This window comes from Schistocerca cancellata, chromosome 9, assembly GCF_023864275.1.
Source record: "Schistocerca cancellata isolate TAMUIC-IGC-003103 chromosome 9, iqSchCanc2.1, whole genome shotgun sequence".
NCBI classification, from domain to species: Eukaryota; Metazoa; Arthropoda; class Insecta; order Orthoptera; family Acrididae; genus Schistocerca; species Schistocerca cancellata.
The window spans coordinates 287,054,230-287,078,310 of NC_064634.1; the positions used below are offsets into that span (position 1 = coordinate 287,054,230).

At 40.6% G+C, this 24,081-nt stretch overlaps 1 protein-coding gene across 3 annotated transcripts in view; it reads right to left on the reverse strand.

The window, feature by feature from the left end:
- The window catches only part of LOC126100112 (arginine/serine-rich coiled-coil protein 2-like), a 73,765-nt gene that overhangs the window by 30,281 nt on the left and 19,403 nt on the right, over window positions 1-24,081 (reverse strand). For all 3 annotated transcript variants that reach the window (XM_049910641.1, XM_049910642.1, XM_049910643.1), the window contains 3 exons: window positions 22,046-22,278; window positions 10,528-10,578; window positions 6,411-6,874 (listed from right to left, as the gene is read on the reverse strand). In XM_049910641.1, the coding sequence (XP_049766598.1) occupies window positions 6,411-6,874; window positions 10,528-10,578; window positions 22,046-22,278 (748 nt within the window). The remainder of the gene's footprint in view (window positions 1-6,410; window positions 6,875-10,527; window positions 10,579-22,045; window positions 22,279-24,081) is intronic.

Sequence of the window (24,081 nt, forward strand, 5' to 3'; positions counted from 1 at the left end):
CATAGCTCTGAGCACTTCACTGACAGACGGTATATTCAAGTCCTAATGTTTTTGTAAGTCCACAGTTTTTTTTAATGTATTTTGTCTACTTCCTTTTGATTGATTGAAGTGCTTTAAAATAAAGCCAAACGTGCCCAGTGTAAGTAAAACTTTCGTTACAGTCGCGAAAGGTGGAATATTTCTCAATATTACATACGACACTTATGTGGTACTTAAATTAAATGAAATATATAGGTATCTTGTCCACATTTCATTCTCAACTTTGTGGCAACTAAAATCGACCATCCGGAAAGTATACTCTATGGACTTAACCTCTGCAAACTCTTCAAAATTTCGTGCAATGGTTTACTGTATTTAATGCTGCATAATAACTGCGTTGAACATCGAAACAAAATTAAGTCATTTATGGGGGGAAGGTATCAGTCAAGAAGATAGGTAAAAATCTAATTTTTGAGCCAAATAGTTTTTATGGAATCGAATGATAAAGAGTGTCAAAGCAGTCGGAACACAATGTGTCTGCACAGGCGAGCAGTGCAGTGACAAAATCGCCCACAGCGCGGAATGCAGGGAACACGTCTTTGTAGCAGCGAAAGGGTTACTGCGGCCGTGGTGGCTTTACTTCATGAACTGCGCGCTCCCCCCTAAACGTAAGCTTGCGAACTATGCTGTACTATGGCGCTGCTTCTCTTGGCGCGTGCGTCGTGTGCAACTGGCAACGCAGCAATCTCCCGCGTCTAGGCGGGCATGCGCGAGCCGCCAAGATAAAAGAATTGAACTATAGTGTATCATGTTTCCTGGCAGATATATAGGATGTATCAAAAAGAATCATCCAATTTTTAAAAAATCATAGTTATTGTGTTATTTGAGATATACGTGTGTGTACAACATACTCTTGGAAAGAGCAAACTCTCGAGTTTTACATGGTTCCCACTAGGTAGCAACAGTGTGTGCCGACTGTAGTTCTAATAAAAATAGTGTCAGGTTGACAAAGCGTTTTGTGTTCTATGTTTTCTGCAGTGTGGTTTAGTAACAACTGTTCAGCGTGACTTTCGTACTAGGTACGGTGTGGATTCTACTACAGTACAGAGCATTAGACGATGGCGTGAACAATTCCGAGAAGCAGGCTGTTTGTGTAAAGGCTAACTGCTCCCAAGTGTCTGACACAGACGTCAAACGCATCCGCCATAGTTTCACTAGGAGTCCACAGAAATTCGTTCATCATGCAGCTCGACAATCAACATGCCCCCCATGTCTGTGTGGCTTGTGTCGCATCGAAGTTTACACATGAAACTGTAGAAAATTCAGCTACTGCAAGCTCTTTGTGAAGGTGACAGACAACAACACATGGAGTTCTGTAATTTCGTTCTTGGTAGGATGGAGAATGACAGTTTTCTTCCACACTCAGTGTTTAGTGATGAGGCAACATTCCATTTAAATGAGCCATCATCAAGTGAGAATATGGGGTATGGAACAACCACATGAAGTTGTACAACATGAGCCAGACCCTCCAAAATTTGGTGTGTTTTGTGCAGTTTCACAGAAAAAGGTGTAGGTCCATTTTTCTTTGCCTACAACACTGTTACAGGTAGCACACATCATGATATGCTTGAGAACTTTCTTTTCCCACCGTTGGAGACTGATTTGAATGACTTCATTTACCAACAGGATGGGGCACTGCCACACTGGCGTATGGAGTGTAGGAATTTTTAATTCAAAGAGTTATTGAATGATGGATCGTTCACACTGGAACAAATGATTCAGCCTTACATTACTGGCCTCCACAGTCACTGGACATGACTATGTCATTTTTTATGAGGGTTTGTAAAAGACTGTTTATGTGCCGCCATTGCCAACAAAGAATGAACTGAGACATCGCGTAACAGTACCTGCAGAAGCTGTAACTCAAGACATGCTTGCTGCAGTGTGGGAACAATTTGAATACCACACTGACATCTCAAGGGGGGCATACTGAACACCTATGAAAAGATCGAAAAAAATTGATGTGCCAAATCGGATGTCTCTTTTTGAATCAACCTGTATTTCTCAATCATCTGGAAAGTACGTTCTTTAAATAAAACAACAGACTCCAAAATAAAATATTACTGGAGATATGTTGATGATACCTTGCTGCTATTTGACAGAATGAAAGAGGAGATTGAAGAACAACTAGCCTTATTCAATTCTTTCCACAATAACATGAAATTCACAACAGAACATGAGGACAATTTTTTGGATCTTATCACCAACCACCAACAAAAACTTAAGTTGCAATCTCGACTAATAAGAAGTTAGGATACTCACTCGTCCATAACATAAAATCAAATACATAAACAATTCAACGGTGGTGGAGTGTACAAAGGATCATGCCCTACGTGCCCTAGTTGTCCTGCCTACCATGTAGGGAAAATAGGCTGAAACATCAAACCCTGGTTTCAAGAACACACAAATGCTTTCAGGCTCAACCACCTCGAAAAATCAGTTACGGCACACAGCATTTCTTGGAAATGAAACATACCATCAACAGTGTACAAAACAACTTGGTACTATTACATACTGAAGTCCATGGAAGATCCTAAATCTGTTAGAACTGGAGATACACCTCCATAAAATCAAAAAACTACAATCTAGGTTAAATGAACAGACAGATTTCACAAGCCACAGTTATTTCAGTAATTTTAGAGATCTACTCTACATTTATTCCCTGCATATGTCAATTATTTAATAATTAGACCTCTGGCACTACAAATAATTTCATTTTTGGTCACACCATGTACACATCTGTGAAATGTGCGTGCAAATGACCCTCTTGAGTGAAGTGATATGCATGGACAGGATGGAGAAACCAATGTATGATAAGTTAAAAACACTCTTCTTGGATTATGTGGCAAGTTTACAGCATTCATTTATTACACTGTTTCATGCATATTTTCCACATTTCATTCACAAAATTCATAACCTAACATGAAACCTTTTCGTGGTAGGAACATGGGTTTCACCTTATTCTAGACCAACAATAAATCATGTATTAAAGATAACTTACATCCAAGGATGGACCCACAGGGTCCGAAATGCATCATGTATTTATTAAAACACAAAAATTTGAAGCTGCAGATGTTCTGTATTTCATACTTCCAGAACAAACTGTGATTTTAACTGGTGTCAGAGCTTTACTGCAACTGCTTGCATAGCTGTGGTAAGGAGAGGAGTGGCATCTATCATCATCAAAAACAGATACTTCACCCTTAACCCCGTCTTCAGTAGCACTGTCCTTCCTGTAGGAGTGGTGGCCCCTTAATGCAGAACAGTCTCTCCTGGGCCAGGAGCTGTAATTCTTCCAAACGTGATCTGTATCCACTCAAGTTCCAGTGCAATACAGAAACCGCTGCAGATACCGTTAATTAGTGATAGTTGTAACTGCCCTCCTCCTTTGGTGCTGGTGATTAACCTGAGAGGTCAGAGGGAATGTGAGTCAGTGCCCAGCTCTGGTTCTTCTATATGAATATCAGTATCCTCAGACACATGATCACTATCTGAAAGGGAGAGAGCTCCCCAATCCAATGGTGGCGCTGCCACTTTCTTCGATTTCGAATGACTTTATCCTTACTTATGGGAGGAGTTGCATGCATGAGTAGAGAGGATGGCTTAGTGGACTCCTGATGGTGTGCAGTGGTATGTGGCCTAGGTCTTTCATTGATGGGTCCCAAAAAATTTGGGGTTCAAGTGTAGCTTTTCCTCCACAGATACACTGACAAGTGCAAGCACTTTTACTTGAATCCGGGTTTATGTGAGGCATCATACTTGCCAACTGGCTTCTTAAGGGCTGATGCAAAAGTACCAAACACCAAAGTTTGCATAGCTTTTAAACTTTTTTAAGATTCGCCACAGGGTTTGTCTCTCTTAACTTTCAACCCCTGAATTTTCCTTTCCTTGTTACAAAATCCAACTCTTCCTGCTCCATACTGGGTAATCTCCAGAGCAGTTTATACATTTTGGAGGAAGAGTACAGGAGTCACTGGGCTGAGTCTCCACAATTTCCACATATAGCCCTCCCACTTGATGCCATGGTGGTATGACCAAATCTTTGACTTTTGAAATATCGATTTGGGTTGGCAACAAATAGTCTAACCTTGAGATGGATATAAATGTGACAGTTATTTCCAATGTGCCGTTGACTCTCCCCATATAGTTCTTCACTTCCATGACACCCATTTTTTTCCATTCTATACTTAACTGTTTAGGGTCCATCTCCATTATATCAGAGCAGGTAACCACACCTTTACAGAAGTTAAAGGCGGTATGAAACTCAGCCAAAACAGGGTAGTCACCTTAGGCCTTGTATCACAGAAACTTACACACTTTGACTTAGCAGTTCTGTGATTTTTCCAGGTAAAATGTAATTCCCTGAGAATTCCAGATTTTCGAGGAGAATCACTGCCCTGACTTTTTGACCAAGCAATATCCTCCAATGCCTTATGAGCATAAAAATGAGAGACCTTCCCAAAGGTTGTCTCTGCTCTCTTGATTGTAATGGAAGTGTTATGGTAGACTAACCCTGGCACTATAATTCTGAGACATCATCTCAGACAGACTGACCAATTCAGCTTTCTTTGTTGGATGGGTGTAAGTACTAACTGATAGTATACCCATGCTGTCAGGAGTAGATGTGAATTGAGGTCTCTCCATAGGGATCCCATGAGCCACTATCAATCCAGACAGAGCCCTGCATGCTTAGCAAGCCTTACATTACAGGGTAAGGGGCATGTGCCCCGGGGGTTGACAGCTAGACATTCTACCTCAACAGCCATTCAGCTCATCAGCACACAGCACATCTTCAAGTTGAGTTCTTTTTAAAACAGAGGTGTGTTTCCTCCTCATGATCCAGAATGTGAAGCTAAGGCACCTGTTCTTCGAAACACACAACGGTCCACTGCCGTGCCTAAAGATGACCCCCTGAACTATGTCCAGAGTATGGTAGAAGAGTCTGGCGGCACTGGCCAGTCCCCAGCTTGGGAAATGCAGGTCGCCATATCCATACCTACCCACTGTTGGAGGAGTTTCTTGGGAAAAACACAGCCCTACTTTCCCTTGCAAGTTGTGGGACACATTCTGTCAGGCCCCAGCCCTGAGGTTGCACTACAGATGCCTATGATAAAGCGGTGTCCCCCAGGAGCAAAAGAGAGCAAGTCAGCAGGTGCATGGAACAGGAATGCAACATGACCCTGGCACCAGCAAGATTGTTAAGCACATGATAATGACAACATGCAATGACATGGAGAAGTGGTTTGTGGGGAGGGGGGGAGATGACAACACACACAATAACTTCTCAAACGTAGAAAAAAAATTCCCTGTGAAGTCCACACATGAGGAAGAAGATGGTGTCAAAAAAGCCCTGAAAAATTAATGGAAAGCATGGAAGGTGGGAGGGGTGATTTTTCTTTCCTCTCTGCTGAGTTGTATACAAGCCACAGGCAGTAGTTTAACCACAGTTTTTAAACATCGATAATTTATTTTTAATAATATTCATATAATTAACATACTCTGAAATAGTGTTTTCAAATTTGTGATATCTAAAACTCGATGAAATCCAATTTCAATGCTAGGTAAAAAATGCAAAATTCCCCGAGACTTTGGGCAAATCCCTGAAATTCCGTGATCTTTCCTGGTAAAATTTAACTCCCCAAGAATACAACGTTTTGCAGAAGAGCTGCCCCCAGACAGAGGAAAGGGACAAAAATCAACCTAGGCACATGTCACGTATGACAGAGCATATCAATAAAGAAGCAAAAACAAAATCTTGTCATACACCTTTTCACAAAGCTCGATGAAGTCTTGGGCAGGAACTGTTTCGGAAGTGACAACAATGTGAAGAGTACTTGGAAAAACTGACTTAATGGATTGGCGACAGCCAACTATGACACATGATTTCTACATATGTGCATTGGAAGTGGTAAGGAAAAGGTAAGCTTCAATTTCATAAGCAATGACTTCTTAGTTGATAAAATTTACTTCTTTCTTTTATTAAAGCCAAACATCAGCCACTTTCAGGCTCACCCTTTCATATTTCTGAATGTCGTGGATTACTGACCACTATCAATTAAGTGTATCAAGGTTTTAGTAATGAAACAGTTTCCCCTTTAGTGCTTCTGTTAGTTTTAAAACTCTTAAGTACCAAATATACAACACAAATGCATGTGTTCAATAATTTTTTGGGCTAGCACATGGTTGCATTAATTCTTGTTACAAAAATATCTTACTGCCATAGCCATGCAAAAGTATCAGATAGAAAAATACTGTTGACTGAGGCTTCACAAAACATGACTGAATATTGAATTCACCCACACAGGTTCAGGAATCACCATGGCCAATTTTAGCAAACATACATTATGTTCCAGCTGTAAGTACACACTTACTTGTTAGCTTGTTTGGTTTTTTTTCATATGGTCGACGATGTGTTGGAGAACGTGACCTTCGGTCTCTATCTCTCTCACGATCTCCACCCCTATGAGACCTAGAGGATGGACTGTGGGACCTCTTTTTACGATCTGCTGATCTTGACCTTCTCCTGCGTTCTGATGGACTGTGTGATGATCGTTTTCGGTCACCTCTGCTTCTGTGGGAAGGAGATCGCTTCCGGCGCTCTGGACTTCTTGACGATTCTCCCCGCCTGCGACGGTCACGAGATCGTGACCTTGAACGCCTTTTTGCATTTCCACGGGAATGACTCTTGTCTCTATCAGAACTATGAGATTTTCGCCGACGAGTGTTTGGTGAATGGGAATGCTTTTGGCGGTCAGGGCTATGTGAACGCTTCTTGTCTTCTGAACTATGTACATGCTTCTTAGCATCACTTGGATTTTGAAGGCTATTACTGCACCTGCAAAAGCATAACACTAGTTAATGCAGTCTAATGACAATACTCAAATGGCAAAATATGAAAATATTTAACAATTCCTGGCTAAATATAAAAATAAGTCTTTATTTTTCAATTTCATGCTTGTATAAACAGAACTTTTCATATTGCTTAAACGAAATCTGCTACCACTTTCTTGTATCTAATGTTGGCGACACTTCGATATTCCTCAATATGGGGCAAAAGAAATACATCATAGATGTTGGAGACTGTGAAAAGTTGGTTTTACATAAGTATGCAGCCTTCATATGCATGCAGTTATCAATATTTTATTTTTCCGCTTATACTGGGTAGCACATTTTATATAAAGTTTGAAATAAAATCATAAATGATGAAGATTCAAATTTTGTAACAGCTGTTCTTTACCAACAGCTGCGACAAGAATTTCCAGAGCATTTAACTTGTGCCTTTAGAACTTTTTCAACAGCGTCTTTGTACGAGCAAAATATAAAAAAGGGAACTGAAAAAGGAAAAAGTACAAATGGTGTGCCTCTGGATCTCAATCCCACCATTTATCATGATCATACAATCTTTGAAGGTCATGTTATGACTGACAGCTAAAATTATAGAAGCAAGCTCATAAAATATTGACAAAAATATTTCTTTTTTTCTTTAGTTTATTGGCTGCGAACGGAAGCTGCTGACATGATGTACCACTGCTCACACAGATTTCATGGGAGCATGATGTATACAGGGTGTTACAAAAAGCTACGGCCAAACTTTCAGGAAACATTCCTCACACAAAAATAAAGAAAAGATGTTATGTGGACACGTGTCCGGAAATGCTTAATTTCCATGTTAGAGCTCATTTTAGTTTCATTAGTATGTACTGTACTTCCTTGATTCACCGCCATGATTTCATACGGGATACTCTACCTGTGCTGCTAGAACATGTGCCTTTACAAGTGCGACACAACATGTGGTTCATGCACGATGGAGCTCCTGCACATTTCAGTTGAAGTGTTCATACGCTTCTCAACAACAGATTCGGTGACCGATGGATTGGTAGAGACGGACCAATTGCATGGCCTCCATGCTCTCCTGACCTCAACCCTCTTGACTTTCATTTATGGGGGCATTTGAAAGCTCTTGTCTACGCAACCCCGGTACCAAATGTAGAGACTCTTCGTACTCTTATTGTGGACGGCTGGGTTACAATACGCCATTCTCCAGGGCTGCATCAGCACATCAGGGATTCCATGCGATGGAGTGTGGATGCATGTATCCTCGCTACCGGAGGACATTTTGAACATTTCCTGTAACAAAGTGTTTGAAGTCACGCTGGTACATTCTGTTGCTGTGTGTTTTCATTCCATGATTAATGTGATTTGAAGAGAAGTAATAAAATGAGCTCTAACAATGGAAAGTAAGCGTTTCCGGACACATGTCCACATAACATATTTTCTTTCTTTGTGTGTGAGGAACGTTTCTTGAAAGTTTGGCCGTACCTTTTTGTAACACCCTATATTAGTGCTTCCTGCTCATGTTAGCAAGATGTACTATTGCAGCTAGCAAAAGAAGGGTGAAAAATTGGGGGTTTTGGCCACCCGTTCATTTTGGAGGAAGCATCCCCCACAAGCAATTTAAGCAAACTACAAAAAACAATCATGGTTGGGTTGACTCCTCCCAAATGAGAGTAAAGTAGCATTTTCACCTAATGGAGAAGCTTCACAAACAGTCTATGTATTGTGCATATTTCTTGCTCGAACAGTCCACGGGTGTACTGCCGGTCCATAGTGTCCAACGGGCACAATATTTCGGTGATCAGACATGTTGCCATCGTCAGGTGCGCTGACAAACTGAGTTCCTGGGGGCGGGCGGCCGTCCTAAATCCCCCCCCCCCCCGCGAGGCATTCTTGCCGCAGTCCGAGGCCGCATGTCGGTGGTCGCGGAGAGGCTGGCGTCGGCATCTGTGGTGGCATCAGTGTAACTGCCCCGTCCGCCCTGGTCACTAGGAGCTTGTCCCTTCCATGGGACAATTTTGAGGATGAAGCTTTGCGTCATCCAAATGGAAACCTACTTGTTTTCTACGTAATGTTGATGACATGTTCGTGATATGGCCCCATGGAAGGGACAAGCTCCTAGACTTCCTTACACACCTGAACTCCATACATCCAAATATCAAATTCACTATGGAGACCGAAGAAGAACGAAGTTTACCATTCCTGGACGTTATAGTCAAAAGAAGAGCGGATGGGACCCTGGACCATGGGGTATACAGCAAGAAAACACACACCGACCTGTATTTGCATGCAAATAGCTGCCACCACCCTTCGCAGAGGAATGGGGTACTAAAAACACAGGTACACAGGGCATGCACCATCTCGGATGCAGAGAGTCTACCCGCATGAGCTGGAACACCTAAAAACTGTATTTCGGAAAAAGGGGTACTCGAAATGGCAGATCAGACGCGCTCTCCGCTCCACATCTACAGTACAGCGTGTGGAGATGGACGAAGTCACGGAGGAAGAGATAGCCACCGCCTATATACCGTATACTGGCGCACTATCGGGGAAAATAAGATGAATATGAGGAAACACAGAGAAGGAACTGTCTTTTGCCTGCCCAATAAAACACTAGCATTATTGGGAAGTGTCAAAGACGATCTCTGTTTGTGGAAGGCCGGCATATACCAGATTCCCTGAGAGTTTGGGAAGACTTACATTGGACAGACAGTGCGCACCATCGAAGATCGTTTCCAATAACATCGGAGGCACACTCGACTTATGTACCCCAACAAGTCGGCAGTCGCAGAGCACTGTTTGTCCGAAAATCACGAAATGGACTACCAACATACCAGGGTCTTGGCACAGATATCTAAATAATGGGACAGCATCATTAGAGAGACTATCGAAATTCGTACCAGGGATGGACTCATCAACAGAGATTGTGGCTATAACCTCAGCAAGGCATGGGAACCAGCACTGAGTCTAATTAAAAAGAGGCTCAGCAAAGAAAATGAATGAGCGACCAGGGTGGACGAGGCAGTTACACCGACGCCACCACAGACAGACACAGACACCAGCCTCTCAGCGATCACTGATGCGCGGCTGCGTGTTGGACCACGGAGAGAATGCCTTGCGGGGGAAGGGGATTTAGGACGGCCGCCCGCCCTCAGGAGCTCAGTTTGTCAGTGCACCTGACGATGGCGACATGTCTGCTCACCGAAATATTGTGCCTGCTGGACACTATGGACTGGCAGTACACTCGTAGACTGTTCGAGCAGTCTAGGTATTGGCTGAGGATTTTAGATACACAGCAAATCAGCTGAGGAAATCTGTACGCTGTTTACACTTTGTCGAGTGTCCACTTCACAGGTAGGTGTAACTGCAGAATTCATTGTGGTCACTACCATGATGCACGCTTTCTAGTGTCTTGCCAATTTACATACACTTCCAAGTAAAATTTGAAGCATAGTCTATGTATCAGTCAGAATATACTATGTAAATGAATGCTAACAAATCAGATGCCCCTGTTACACACATTTGCACACTTCCGCAACTCTTCAAAAACAACACTTAGTTACATGTCACTGCTACAATAAAATTGGCTATTGTTTGGCCACAATAAAATAATTTTCAAATACAGAATATCTTCAACATAATTATGCAACATACCTTTCTGCAGTTATATCAGAGCCAACTTCAGGCTGCTGTGTATCCTTCTCACTGAAACAAAGAAAAATGTTATAAGGAAACTTCCAGGAAGTACGTCAGCTACAACAAGAAACTAAGAACCAACATGACACATATTTTTTGTACACAGATACATAACTTTTGCCATTAGTTAAATACTGAAAACTGACTGCTAACATGGTATAAGAAGATGAAGCTGTGACTACTGTAGAAGTACTGAACCAATGACTGAATGTGTATCCCTCATTTCCAACTATCTTCAAACTACCCCCGTTTCATTCCCCAGCAAGGAACTAACAGTTCCAAAACCTATGGTCATTTTTTGTACTTTGTGTGTGTGTGTGTGTGTGTGTGTGTGTGTGGGCGCGCGTGTGCGTGTGTTAGCAGTAATGGAATTTGCCTCTTGAAGGCAAGCGCTGACCACCATTTATGTCCCTGTGTACCTTCACTCATCATGTGTGCAATTTAAGAGCATGTGTCCCTACAGTTCTCAAGGCCCGCTAATAAAGGCCACCCGGGTCAGCCTCCTGGCACGCTTTAGGTGAGCCGTCAAAGGAAGAGTATTATTTAAGCAATCTCAAATGAGTGTTTGACCTATTCTGTAACCCGTATTACTGTTGTCCAGTGCTATGCACAACCTGTACATGTTGTTCCATATCAGAATTATCTTTCCTCCCATGTTAGTGTCAGTGCTAAGTTACCTGACAAACATCTCAATGGAAGAACTACTCCAACATATCAAGGCCAAGCAGCAAGTTATCAAGGAACAGCAGCAGGCTCTTACCACCACTCTCAATCATGTGGCATCTGCACGTTCGCAGCAGTTTACTCTCATCAGTGGAACTGTCACCCCTTCCAGCATATGATGAATCAACTGAATATTAGGATTCCTACGAGACACAGTTACACCAACATTCCGTTTTTCGCATGGTCAATGCAAACCTGAGTAGGGCTCTCTTTCCTGCCTTTTGTCACGCATTTATCACATGTTGTGCCAACTTGTGCCTGTTACAGCGTAAATTCAAGCGCCGGCACGCCAGTCAGAAATGAGACATCAGAGAGGGATGTGAAGATGTCGGCCAATTGCACGCTGACTGACCAGTCTCCAGGACGAAAACACGATGGCAGCGACATATATGTGAAGAGGACATAAGCGCCACACTGACTGGTCGCGGCCCAGTTCTACAGCAGCATCAAATTAGGCACTTCAAAACCAGCGACTTACGAATTGTATACACTGAAGAACACTGTTTACTTTGTCGCCCTTTGCTTGTGACACATCTGATTAACACAAAGTTAAGTAATGTCATATACTTTTCATAATAAAACTCACTGCTTGAATTGTTGTCTAGTGATCTGAGAAGCAGGTTTCCTAGACACACATCTTTGACAACTAGGTAGGATTCAACAGTGCCTTTGCAAGTACTGTCCAGTTAATCATTTGATGAAATGTCCAAGCTACTTTTGACCTATTACTGCGACAGAACGCATGTCATTGCGATGCGTGTAGAATTTTACCATCGTCAGAAACAGCCAAATCAATCTTAAGACTGGGCTGCAGAATTACACAGGTTGAACCATCATTGTAAATTTGTCAGTAGTATCCATCACAAATCGAACACTGATCACAAGGTGCGTGGCGATGATATTCGTCTGGTCCCAGATAGGGAAGACCGTGAACAGGTACTTTAATGTGAGAACCTGATGCTTACGGATGTACGGATACCGTATTTAATCGAATCGAAGCCGCACTTTTTTTCCGGTTTTTGTAATCCAAAAAACCGCCTGCGGCTTAGAACCAAGTGCAAAGCAAGCGGAAGTTCTGAAATATGTTGGTGGGTGCTGCCACAACTAACTTCTCCCGTCGAATATACGTAGCGCTACACAGGCATGCTTTGTAGGCACAAAGATAAATACTGGTACCAAATCCTCTGCGTCAGTAAATAAATAAATAAATAAATAAATAAAAGGTGGAAGACAAGCTTTTTTCTCTGCCCCGAGTTTCGACCACTGCATTTTCATACATTATCCAGCGAAGTAAATAAAATTCCGTATTGTTCATCTTCGAATGTAGCAGCATTTCAATGTACTACGAAAATCCGACTGGCAAGACTGTTTGGGATGTTTGTCAATATGGCCAACTCTACTTGTCTATATGGCCAACTCTACGTTCTGAATTTTTTCCTACCTGTGAGAAGAGATGGTTGCTAATAGGAACTTTTATGAATTGTGAAACACATGCGGTATTCTCTTCACCACAAGAATAATACGAATATAAACATATTGCCATGTATTGTTTTGTGTTTGCTCCTATCTCATTTAAATCCTGTCTTCCTAATAAACTACGAAACTAGAGTGTTACAACAGCAAACACGGAAGAATATACATATTATGTCATGTTTATATTCGTATTATTCTTACGCCTAATAGTGATACAGTCAGAAATGAAGCACAGCAATTGACTAGATTTTTAAATCTAAGACGACTCTAATTTCTGTGCAGAATGTAATCTACTAAAGAGGCACCTGCCAAGATTTTCAAACAGAGAATAATTTTCGCTAAACTCTCGTTCAGAACATCTTCTATCATAGGTAGTCTATTATTTGGTTCTTGTTGATCATTATCAAAGAAAGCAGCAGTGTAAGTAACAACAAATAGCAGTCTCTTGCCATTGTTTTGCTAATGAGACTTTTTATTTTTTTTTATTTTTTTAAATTAATTAATTAATTTATTTATTTATTTATTGTAAGCGGCGGTAGTGCGTACAAAAGCAAGCCATGCCACGAGTGGCGACAGGCCGTAAACACGCACTATCAGAATGCGACAAACAATGCACGACAGTACAGTAATGCATTTTCAGCTTAGCGTGACGTAAACACCTATAACAAAGAAAACGGCGCTTATCAAATCAAAGAAAAATAAGCAATCAATTCAAACCAGACGAAGCACGTGAAAAAGGAAGGGTACCCGTATAAATATGGACGGAGCGCCATGAGGCATAGCAATGGCTACCTGGTAAAGGTTAACTGCTAAGCTTACGACTTGAACCAAACTACTGTAGCTGTATCGTCATTCATTCGACCCTCGATTTAGAGATGCGGCCTAAAACTTCTCTCTCCTCTTGAATTTCGAGTCTCAAATTTCAGGTGCGGCTTAGATTCGGGAAATTTTTTTTCCCCCTTGATTTCGAGTCTCATTTTTCAGGTGCAGCTTAGATTCAAGTAAATACAGTATGCTCAATATAGCACAGTTCTTTGAAGTGACATGGACCACAGGCAATCAGATTTCTGCATGGGGGGAGGTATTGGAAGTTGCTCAGTCAACCCCTGTTAAATACACTGCAAGTGTTCAGGATGATGATGAAGCTGTTGCAGCAGTACAACCTTCCATTCAGCATCACATGGGGTAGCATTCGTTACGGACACAGCAGCAACAGGCCGCATCACAACATTGCCTGCCCCCCTTCCCTTTTGCCCATACTGCTTCATCCAACTAGAGCTTGCTGCATGCCCTTAAGTGTTGAGTCGTTTGCAACTAGAGTCAAAAGAAAGGCCACACCACTGCAGTGTGCAGCTCCTACTCCAATGGTGGCCACAGTAGTACTGATGCCCATAAACTGTCTCTCTCCAATAACTGTCTGCCCGAACAAATTGTTTATTGACTTGTGCACGTTTAATAAACCATTAAAAATGCAAAAGGACTCAGGAGCTGCAGTGACTTTAGTAAACGCACAAATGTATGTGGACTTGGGCTCCTGTCCCCACACACAGGTTTCATAGAATTTGGTTGGCTATAATAAATAGCAGATTCCGATCCTAAGTAATTTCTCTGCTCTTGTCTCTTACAAATCTGTTGTTTACCCTCTTACATTCCCTTTGGTGGATCAATCCTATACCGCAGACATGTTGTGTCAGATGTGTTTAATGCTTTTGGTTCTATATTGCTGATAAGGTAAATTTAGTGTCAGATCAATTTCCGTACCAGCAACTGGAGTCCCTCTGCTCTGAATTTTCATCTCTCTTTCCCCTGGGCTAGATTGTGCTACCAGTTATCAGGCACATATTACCATGAATAAGCTTGCACCCCCCCCCCCCCCCCCCATGGCTGGTGCCTGTGCATCATCCACACTCCTGATGTGGAGACAACCTGTCACTTCGACCAGCTGTGGCTGCGCACTGTAGGATCTGTTGCAGAGGGGCCACCATCTCCCCCACTGCTGCCAATGCCTGTTCCTGTGTCACTGTTCACACCACAGCGGGCGTCGCTGCCTAGCAGATCGCGGTCTAGTGTTCCTGCCTCCAACCTCATTCCTCAACTGCTGTCACCCAACTTCTCGATTGCTGTCGCCGGTGCAATCCCCTCTGCACCTGATGCCGCTACCTCCATCACTGGGTCCTGTGTGACCATTACTGCCGGGTCCTGTGTGACAATCACCGCCGCTGGCACCTCTGGCGCCAATTGCTGATCATCTCAGCGAGGACGTTGCTATGAGACACTATCCACAGTAGCAGCAGCCATTGTCTGATGACGAAATGGATGTCAGTGCTGTCACTGGTCTTTTCCACGATTCATGTGTCATAAGTTTTTTATGTGCCTAGTATTTTTTCTGTACCGTATATTTTTTGGTGCCTAGTGTTTTTATGTACATATGTGGTTTTCCAACCCCATGGAAGGGGGGAGTGATGCAACTTCACTCATGATGTGCGCGATTTCATAGATCAAGTGCCCATATAGTTCACAGGCCTGCTTATGGAGGCCAACTAGTGTGCTCTGGTGAGCTGCCAAAGAAACAGTATTATTTAAGCAATCTCAAATGAGTGCTCAGCCTATTCTGTAAACTGTATTACAGTCATCTAGTCCATGTTTCCAGTGCTACTCACAACCTGCACTTCACTGTACCTTATATATTGCTCCATGAAGTACTATGCTAAATAAATCTTATTTGTTCCTGTTACAACAGTCTCCTCCTAACTTTCAAGATTTGTTAAGTTCTCATTAATGTATGCAGAGCCACAAATTTGCACACCAATAAATTTGAACAAGAAAAAAGCAACTTATCGGTTTTCTTGTTTCTGTGTGGCCAATCACTGAAGCTGGAGTGCCCTTTCACTTGGCAGTATAATCACCATTATTATACAGTTTCTCACATTGGTGATGTAGTACTCTGGCATGCTCAATGTGAGGTGGTTCAACATGAAGGCTTGAAATCTCTCTCACACCCATTCACTGATTGTACTTATGATTAATCAAGTCTTTGAGGTGACATGAGCAGTGGACTGTACACTAAAGCCAAAGTTCACTCGTCATTTCAGCACTGAACATCGACATCTTCATTGGAGCTTCTCACCTATGCCATGATGACAGTGATCAAACTGCACAGCAGGTACCAACACAAAACAAACAAAAAGATGGCCAATACATCATGCCTCACCGCCATCTCAGATGACTAAACTATTCTTAGTGGTAATCCCTGAATACAACAACTTGCCATGTTATGTATTATGAGAAGCAATTAAGTCTATTTAATCACAGGTCTTGCAGCACCTGCTACAAGCTATAACACAGATAGTGTTTTATTGTTGCACTGTCTCAAACTCAAGGTCCATTTGAGATGGATTTTCATTCCTTGTCAAATTGATATTATGTTGGCTTTAAGAAGTATGGCAATTAACATTACTGAGTTACAAGCTTATCTAGGCATAATGAACTACTGTGCAATATTCATTCTCAGGGATACCAATATTACGTGTATCCTGAATGTATTTTTTCGTGAAAGTCTTCCTCATTAATGTTGTCCGGAAATAAGTAAATGTTTAGCACATACATTCAGGGCAAATTCTTGGTTCTAGCAGTGGATGCTACTCAGTATGGAATCTGTTCCACATTGTCATGCATAATACTGATGGCACTGAGCAACTTACTGAGCCACTTTTAAAATCGGTGTGTGTGGCCTGAGGCATTTCTCCACAATAGATTGTTCATCAGGATAAACATTTTACACCTATTTGTACGGTATGATGTGCTATTTAACTCCTTAATGTTTTTTTTAAATTATGTTCCAAAAAGTAATTTACTCTTTTATTAATGAAAAACATTCCATAATGAATGACATTACGTAGACACACACAAAGCTAGCTTTTAAGGCTCAAAATAATGAGTTACAAAATTTTGAAGATCACCAATGATAAAACCCCAAAGTATACTTGTGCAATGGGCTTTTGATTAAAATATCCTGAAACTGTACGTCACTTTTTAGCTTCTGTGCAGCCATGAAGTCTATGCATGGGTTTCACAACAGTTTCTTGTGAACATAAATCTTGGAGGAGCTGTTTGGAAAACAGTAGATGAATACATCTTGTACCACTGGCGACCACTTGTCACTCAACTGACGTACTGTCATCACTTTCAGTCTGTAATGAACTAACATCATGTTGTTCTTCACTTCCTGAGCTGCTAAATTCAATGTCAATACAGAATCATTACAACAATAATGTCCTGCAAAGTGCAGGCGCAAGGTTCCTCATAATTTCGTGTATAATCATACGTATTATCATCACCAATTCACTGCTGACCCAAGTAGTGATGTGCATTCACATAGGTTGGACAGAGAAGACACTAAATGTTTCAAGAAGTCTTTATGCAGTTCCACACACTGTCAGCAACTCAAGGGGTCATCACATTGATCACAAGCTCCAAGCAACATCTACTTTTTCATTCCTTACACATTATAAGTTCAGGTCCTCACATTTCTAAAGATATGGTATTTGGAAAGTCCAGGTTGGAATATCAATTAAGGAATGGATAGATTGCTTCTCACTGTAAAAACGAACAGCCACAGACAGCAGTTGTGTGCATTAGGTGCGCCTGCTTGTGTGAACGCGTGTGTGTTTCTCTTTTCTGATGAAGGCTTTGGCAAGAAGCTTTTTATGCTTAACAGTCTCTTCAGCGTGCCTGTCTGCAACTCAACATATCATCTTTATGGTGAGTAGCAATCTATCCTTCCCATTATTTTTGAAACAGTATTTGGGAATGACATGCATCCAGAATGCAGCTGTACACCATGTTTATTGGCCCATACCAACACACAGAGAGAAATAATATGCACATGCCCACAGTGCGCTAAAAATCATTCAGTGCCATACACTACTTATGTCCTACAGCCAAACCCCCTCCCATCTGTGTGAAAAAATTAATACCTATTTTAAAAGTTGATTCTTAAATTTCGTATGGCTGGTAGTAATAAAAGCATTTCATGTACACCCAAACAAAATAGTAGAAATCACAATCAGAACACTTTCCAAAGGAGAACACATTTCTGCTAACATCTCCAGCTTATGTCATACTTATTCCTCTTATTCTAAACCAGAATGGGATCTACCATTTGAGTTCTAATCCATTCCAGTCCCAAAGTAACAGGGAAGCAGAGTGCCTAGCGCACACATTTAAAATCTTTCAGGACAGGCAGCAAATTTGCTCTTCTTGACATATAGGGTCACAGTCATGAATGACTGAAGTCCTGTTGCTGTCACTCTTGTAACCTTTGATGTCAAAATCTCACTTCTGAACAGGTAACCTAGTTTAGGAAAAGTCTTTGGGCAGTTGCTATAGAGGACATCAGCCATTCGTGGTTACCTCACGTAGTCACTAAGGATGGCCCTTTCAGAAGTCACCATCTTAAGCAACTATGTCTATAGTGGTAACACCAACAAATGCCATCAACTCTGCTGCATCCAGGATGTACACCTGTGGAAGAAGCCAATCTCCGCACAGTCTGCCATGTGCTCCTATTGTGATTGAGACTACACAGGGTGTATATGGGGACAAGGAAAAAAAATTCCCTGATTTCTCCCGCATATCCCGTTTAAAAAATATGCTTTTTTCCGGGCGAAAATACACTTTTTCTGTGCTAAGTGACAGTAGGTTTTCCGTAGATTTTCCCTCGGAACTGTAAAACTTATCAATTCTTTGAATGGTTAACGTTTTATACAATCGTGTAGAACTTCCCGGAACAAAAAGAAAAGACGGGCAGAGAAGTTTTGGAGAGACTTTTAATTTTAAAAAAAGGAGAGAAGTGTTGGAAAGACCTTTGATTTGCAGCAACATATACGTTCCATATTTTCGAATTACGAAAGTATAAATTCGAATTGCACCAAACACAGCGCATTAGTTTGCGGAGCGTTGAAACCGAGGTTGCGATGTCCTTTTGTAAGCGAGTCATAACTCAAACCACGAGATCTCGTCAGCCAATGGCAGACGCTATTCAGAGCATAGGACATGTGTTATAGTCAGCAAATAGCAAGATCACTGGTTACATAGCGCGAACACGCAAGAGGAAAAGTCAATGGTTTACATTAATGTACACAGTACCGTATATCTACAAGAAAAGCTAAGCTTTCACATATAATATTAGTCTCTAAGATTAACACGCTACAATAGAAGCTAAGCTTTCACATGTAATATTGATCTTTTTTGCGTGTGTTATATTTTAAGATACATCACACAAATGTGCCAGTAAATTTAAAATTATGACATAAATGTCTCGGCTCGAAATTCTTGTAAGTGGCTGGTCCTCAAACTGTTCAGTTTCGAACGCTCTGTGATTTCGATACCCATCCCACTTTCTCACACATAACATAATTCATCTTGCGTAAAAAGAAATTTACTTTGAAAGTAACGCTTTTCTAACCACCGTTCGCAATACTCTTGGAAGACTTGTTAGAAATAGGTTCGATTTACGTTTCCAGAGAGCGCCAGAAAAAAGGCATTATTGTGCGTGTGCAACTGCAGTGGTGTAGGAAGCCCGTATGTTCATTTGTATAAAGCACTAAAAGAGCTTACATTACACCATAAAAGAAACAGGGCATAAGAGGGTACTCCAAAGAGCATCGGAATTTCGTAAACCATACTAAAATGCATAATTCGGCTTGAAGTGAGAATTGGCTTTTTCCAGATTCACAATGAAGTAGGTCCCATCCGATATTAAGCTTTTCAGTGTGGTTTTTGGGATGTAAATTTTCTTGGAGTACCAGTACTCTACGACCTCAGTTTTGGTTCTTTATTATGGCATAATGCCATATATGGCAGAAGATGATAACGTGCACTTGAAATTCAGCGAAAAGTTGGAACTAGCCAAAACTGTAGAATGAAACACTTCGTTTCAAATAAAATGATTGCCTCAGCGGAAAGATTAATAAAGCTAAATTTCTTTAGCAAACTTGCAAAAATAACTTCACTGTTCTGCAAGGCGATTAATGCTTGACTGCTACTAACTTGGAAATAAAATAAAATCAGAAAACTGAAATTAATAATATATTTCTGCCCTCCGTAATTATGTGAATGTATTTTAATTCACTTGATAGCTCCCGGCCACAGAAATCCATTTTGTTTTCATTTGACTTGGGAGATGTACACGAAGAGAAGCAGCGAAATCACTTAACGTAAACACGTGTCACGTGGAGGTTAAGCCCCTCCCCACTACAACTCTGTGCAAGCGTGAATCTGGCAGCTAGGGCGCACGAGAAAAATTTTTCTTGTTTGCATCAGGCTGCTTGCTGCTGCTACTGATACAGCTAACAGCCAAACTTCAAGTAGCGGTAGAAGGTACTGCTTATACGCGAGTCAAATGCGCATGCGCAACAGACCGCTGGCAATTGGTCAAACGAACCTAATTTGAACAGTTGTGACGTCATGCTCATAGCATGCAGTTTATTGTTACAAAGAATTACAGTCTGCGCTCTACGGCCTTTGACATATTTTTGCTATTTGCAAACGCTTGTGCGTGCACGGTTTTTTGTTGTTGTAAATTGCACATTTCCTTTGTCACTAAAGTTTTATTTTTTCCCCCTCTCGTTTATATTTTATTGCTGCAGTATCATTCTCCAGCAGCAGGATACAATAACATTCTTTGCTAGAGAATCAATTCTGCAGCCAAATTTAAAAAAAATTAACTGAAAGCTAAAACAATGAAAAATTCCCGGAATTCCGAAAAATTTCCGGATTTTTCACGGTTTTCTCCCGGATGAAAAAATTCCCGGGTTTTTCTGGGATTTCCCGGTTGTCCCGGGTCGTATACACCCTGCTACAGACACTTCGTACCAAGGATACTGCAAGTGGGCCTTTTGCACTCTAAAACTGACCAAAACAGTGGAGGAATTTTGCCGATCATTTACATGCTGTTGTGGGCCAGCAAAATACCAAGGCCTGCTATTGCTTATTTGGATGCTCTTATTCCAACCCTAGCATGTTGGACAGTGCCAACAGACAATACCAATGACCTCCGAAAGTGGACATACTGGACCTAACAGATGGTGGCACAAAGCAGGGCATTTTGAACCATGTGTGGTTAGCTTAGTGGATTGAATCTTTAATATCCAAAATGTTGACCTCAACAATGCACTGAAGCCAATAGAAGCAGCCCAGTTCCATGTTATACAGTAGCACACACATGGTATCTTACAGTCTCACAGCTAGCAATTTCCTGCGCCACACACCTAGTTGTTATTGTGGCTTTATGGTTGACTGGTCATAGCTTCACTACATTCACTTGTAGCACTAACTCAAGTATTACTGACACATTTCTGGCAGGATTTCCCAGTTCCCTTCCATCTGACAACATATGCTATGCTTGGACTTTGACTACCTTGAGTGTTAATGCTCTGCTGTTGGTTTTTAACTGCATCTCTGGACTTCTATCAGGCACTGGGTGCACCATGTCTAATAATTTTTGGTGCTTTAACTTTGTGGATTCAAATTCTCACTATATGCTCCTGTATTCATAGTTATCTTGTTTAATAATATTTATCACAGACAGAATAATACATTAAGTAGTTCTGTGAAAATAAAGTTTGATATAGAATATCCAGCAAAGCAATTTATGGTATTAGAAATAATGAGTCAAATTGATTTAAGGGTCTAGAGGCAAACTCAAAAAGATCACCACGTAATGAACTGTTGTATTCTCTTCAAGAATACAGTTTTGTGATGTGTGACAAAACACTAAGCCAATATAAACCATGGGAGGAAAGAAATTAACTTAAATGAATACAATTCATTATTAAATTTGCAATTAATCCATGGAGGATGTAATTATTGGACTATTTCACACCCAAAGTAATATCTGTTAAGGATAAGTGTCACACTGAATGGGGGGAAAAAAAAAAAGAAAAAAAAACACAGGTTCAGTTACTGCAATTTAATATTTCACTGATCTCAGTAATTTGATGATTACAATAGGGATAATGTGCCACTACTAAAATTCTACTCAACAAGGTGATGAGTAAATGACATTATTGCTGAACCAGTGATCAAATCTTTTGCGACGCAAGTTTAAATCTTGTGAATTAGCTCACAAAATTTTATTAACTTCCATTTTAAATCAGAATGGACATCAGTACCAATGGCAAGTATTAAAAGGAACTACCTAACATTTGAATACTGTAAGAGAATTTATGGGTGTTTCAAGAAAGAATCATAAGACATAACAGACAACACAACTATTTACCTTTGCGATGTGGCCGTAATGTCTGATGCTTCATGTGATGTGGCGATAGGAGTTTCAGCAGTAGTTGCTTTAGGGCTCTGGCACTCTCTCTCGTCACCACTGCTGAATGTAGGTGAGCTACTGGATGATGAGTGTTTGTCACTATCACTATCACTTTCACTGTCACTACTTGAGCTGCTAGTGCCACTGCTGCTGCTACTGCTGCTACCACTGGTGTGGTTGTTGTTGGATTCCTGTTCACACAAATATCACCCTGAATTAACTTTATTAACAAAAATATTTTACGTTAGAAAACTATAATATGGTCAAAAAATACCAGACAAAACAAGCAACCTGCAAGCTGAAGTTTCCAGAGAATGCTAGAATATGGGATTTCAGAACGAGACCACAAATCTGGGTAATCATCATCACTAAAATATATGTGATGAATCATGTTAGACCAAACATACTAATTATTATAAAGGAGGTTCAGTGTAGCTGCAATGTAATTATCATTCCTTATTTCACAACAGATCTGTTTGGGCTTTCATTGCCACTTTCAAGTACCCTGCAAATATGATAATAGTGAGATCATTTATGTACGTAATACACCTTGCATATTTGATTGATTACATACTGTTATATATGTGAACTTGACATCCATTTTACATCAATAGTAAACTGTCATGTAACTGTCAGTGCTCAGTTGTTGGTAAAATTACATGTTGCATATGTTTTGACAGTAATTTGACAGTGACACTATAGTTTACAAGTATATGCAAACAGACAGTGATTATGTTTTTTCCCCTCTGGTTAGATTTTTGACATTGTTGCGTGTTGTTTACTTGTATCCCTTTTCGTGTTCCAGTATTTCTTTTTCTTTTTTTACGTAGAATGTGTGTTTAAAATCTGTATGACCATTTAATATTACTTATGGGTTGTTATGCATTTGCATATAAATTTCTAATTCTTTGAGAATGTTGACAGTGGGACTTTTGGGTATTCTATGCAGTATTTGCAATGCATTTTCGATTTGATCAGCTATGTGATGTTTATTTTTTAGATGGAGAAAGAAGCTCGATTGATTGTCACTATTTCTGATGTGCTCTTTGAATCCAATGTCAAAATTTTGTTCTGTCTGGCCAATGTAGGAGTTATTACAGTTGTTACGGATTTAGCACTGCCTGAACAGTTTCATTTTGAGGTGGTGGTTGTACAAAAGGCTAGTTGTATATCAGTGGTTTTGAACAATGCATTTATTTGGTTAAATAACTGATTTTGGTAAATTGCTGGTTATACTCTGTTTTATGTTTAGTTGATGTTTCCCTTGCTAGATGTTATTTCACTGAGTATTGCATTATGATTGGATGCCATGTGTTTGGTTCACAGTTTTGTGACTATGTTTGGCCAAATTATTTTTGTGTACTATGTAATGAAATGTATCCAATAGTTTTTCTATTGCTTGTTTTTTTTTTAGTTGCAGGTAAATTAGTCTATAACTCATTAAGTGGAAATATTTAAGGTTCTTCAATTTGGGATGACAGAAGATGGCATTTGTAATATTGTCCACGTGCATTTTCTATAAATATCAAATGTGTGATGGTGGGTGTTTTTGCTAATTGTGAGGTCTAGGTAGCTTATGGAATTGTCTTCCTCAATTTCCATAGTGAATTTGATTTTGGCCAATAAGTTGTTTAGGTCTTGGTGAATATCCTGAGAGTCTGTCTGATTTCCGTCAATTAGCATGATTGCGTCATCCACATATCTGTAATAGTGTATAATTTTATTCAATGTAGGCCAATTAAATTCTTCTTCTAGGGTATTAAGGAAAATGTCTGCTACTGTGCCCTCCACACTATTCCCCATAGTCACTCCATCTGCTTGGGAATAAATTCTGTTGTTGAGTTCAAGGTAATTTTGAGATAGTGCAATTTCTAGAAAATTTACAAGTATGACTTTTATGTGTTCCAGCAATATATGAGGTCCTGTGGTATCAGAGATTATGCTTTATAATCTAATCAATCAAATGTGCAAGACATATAATGTAAGAATGATCT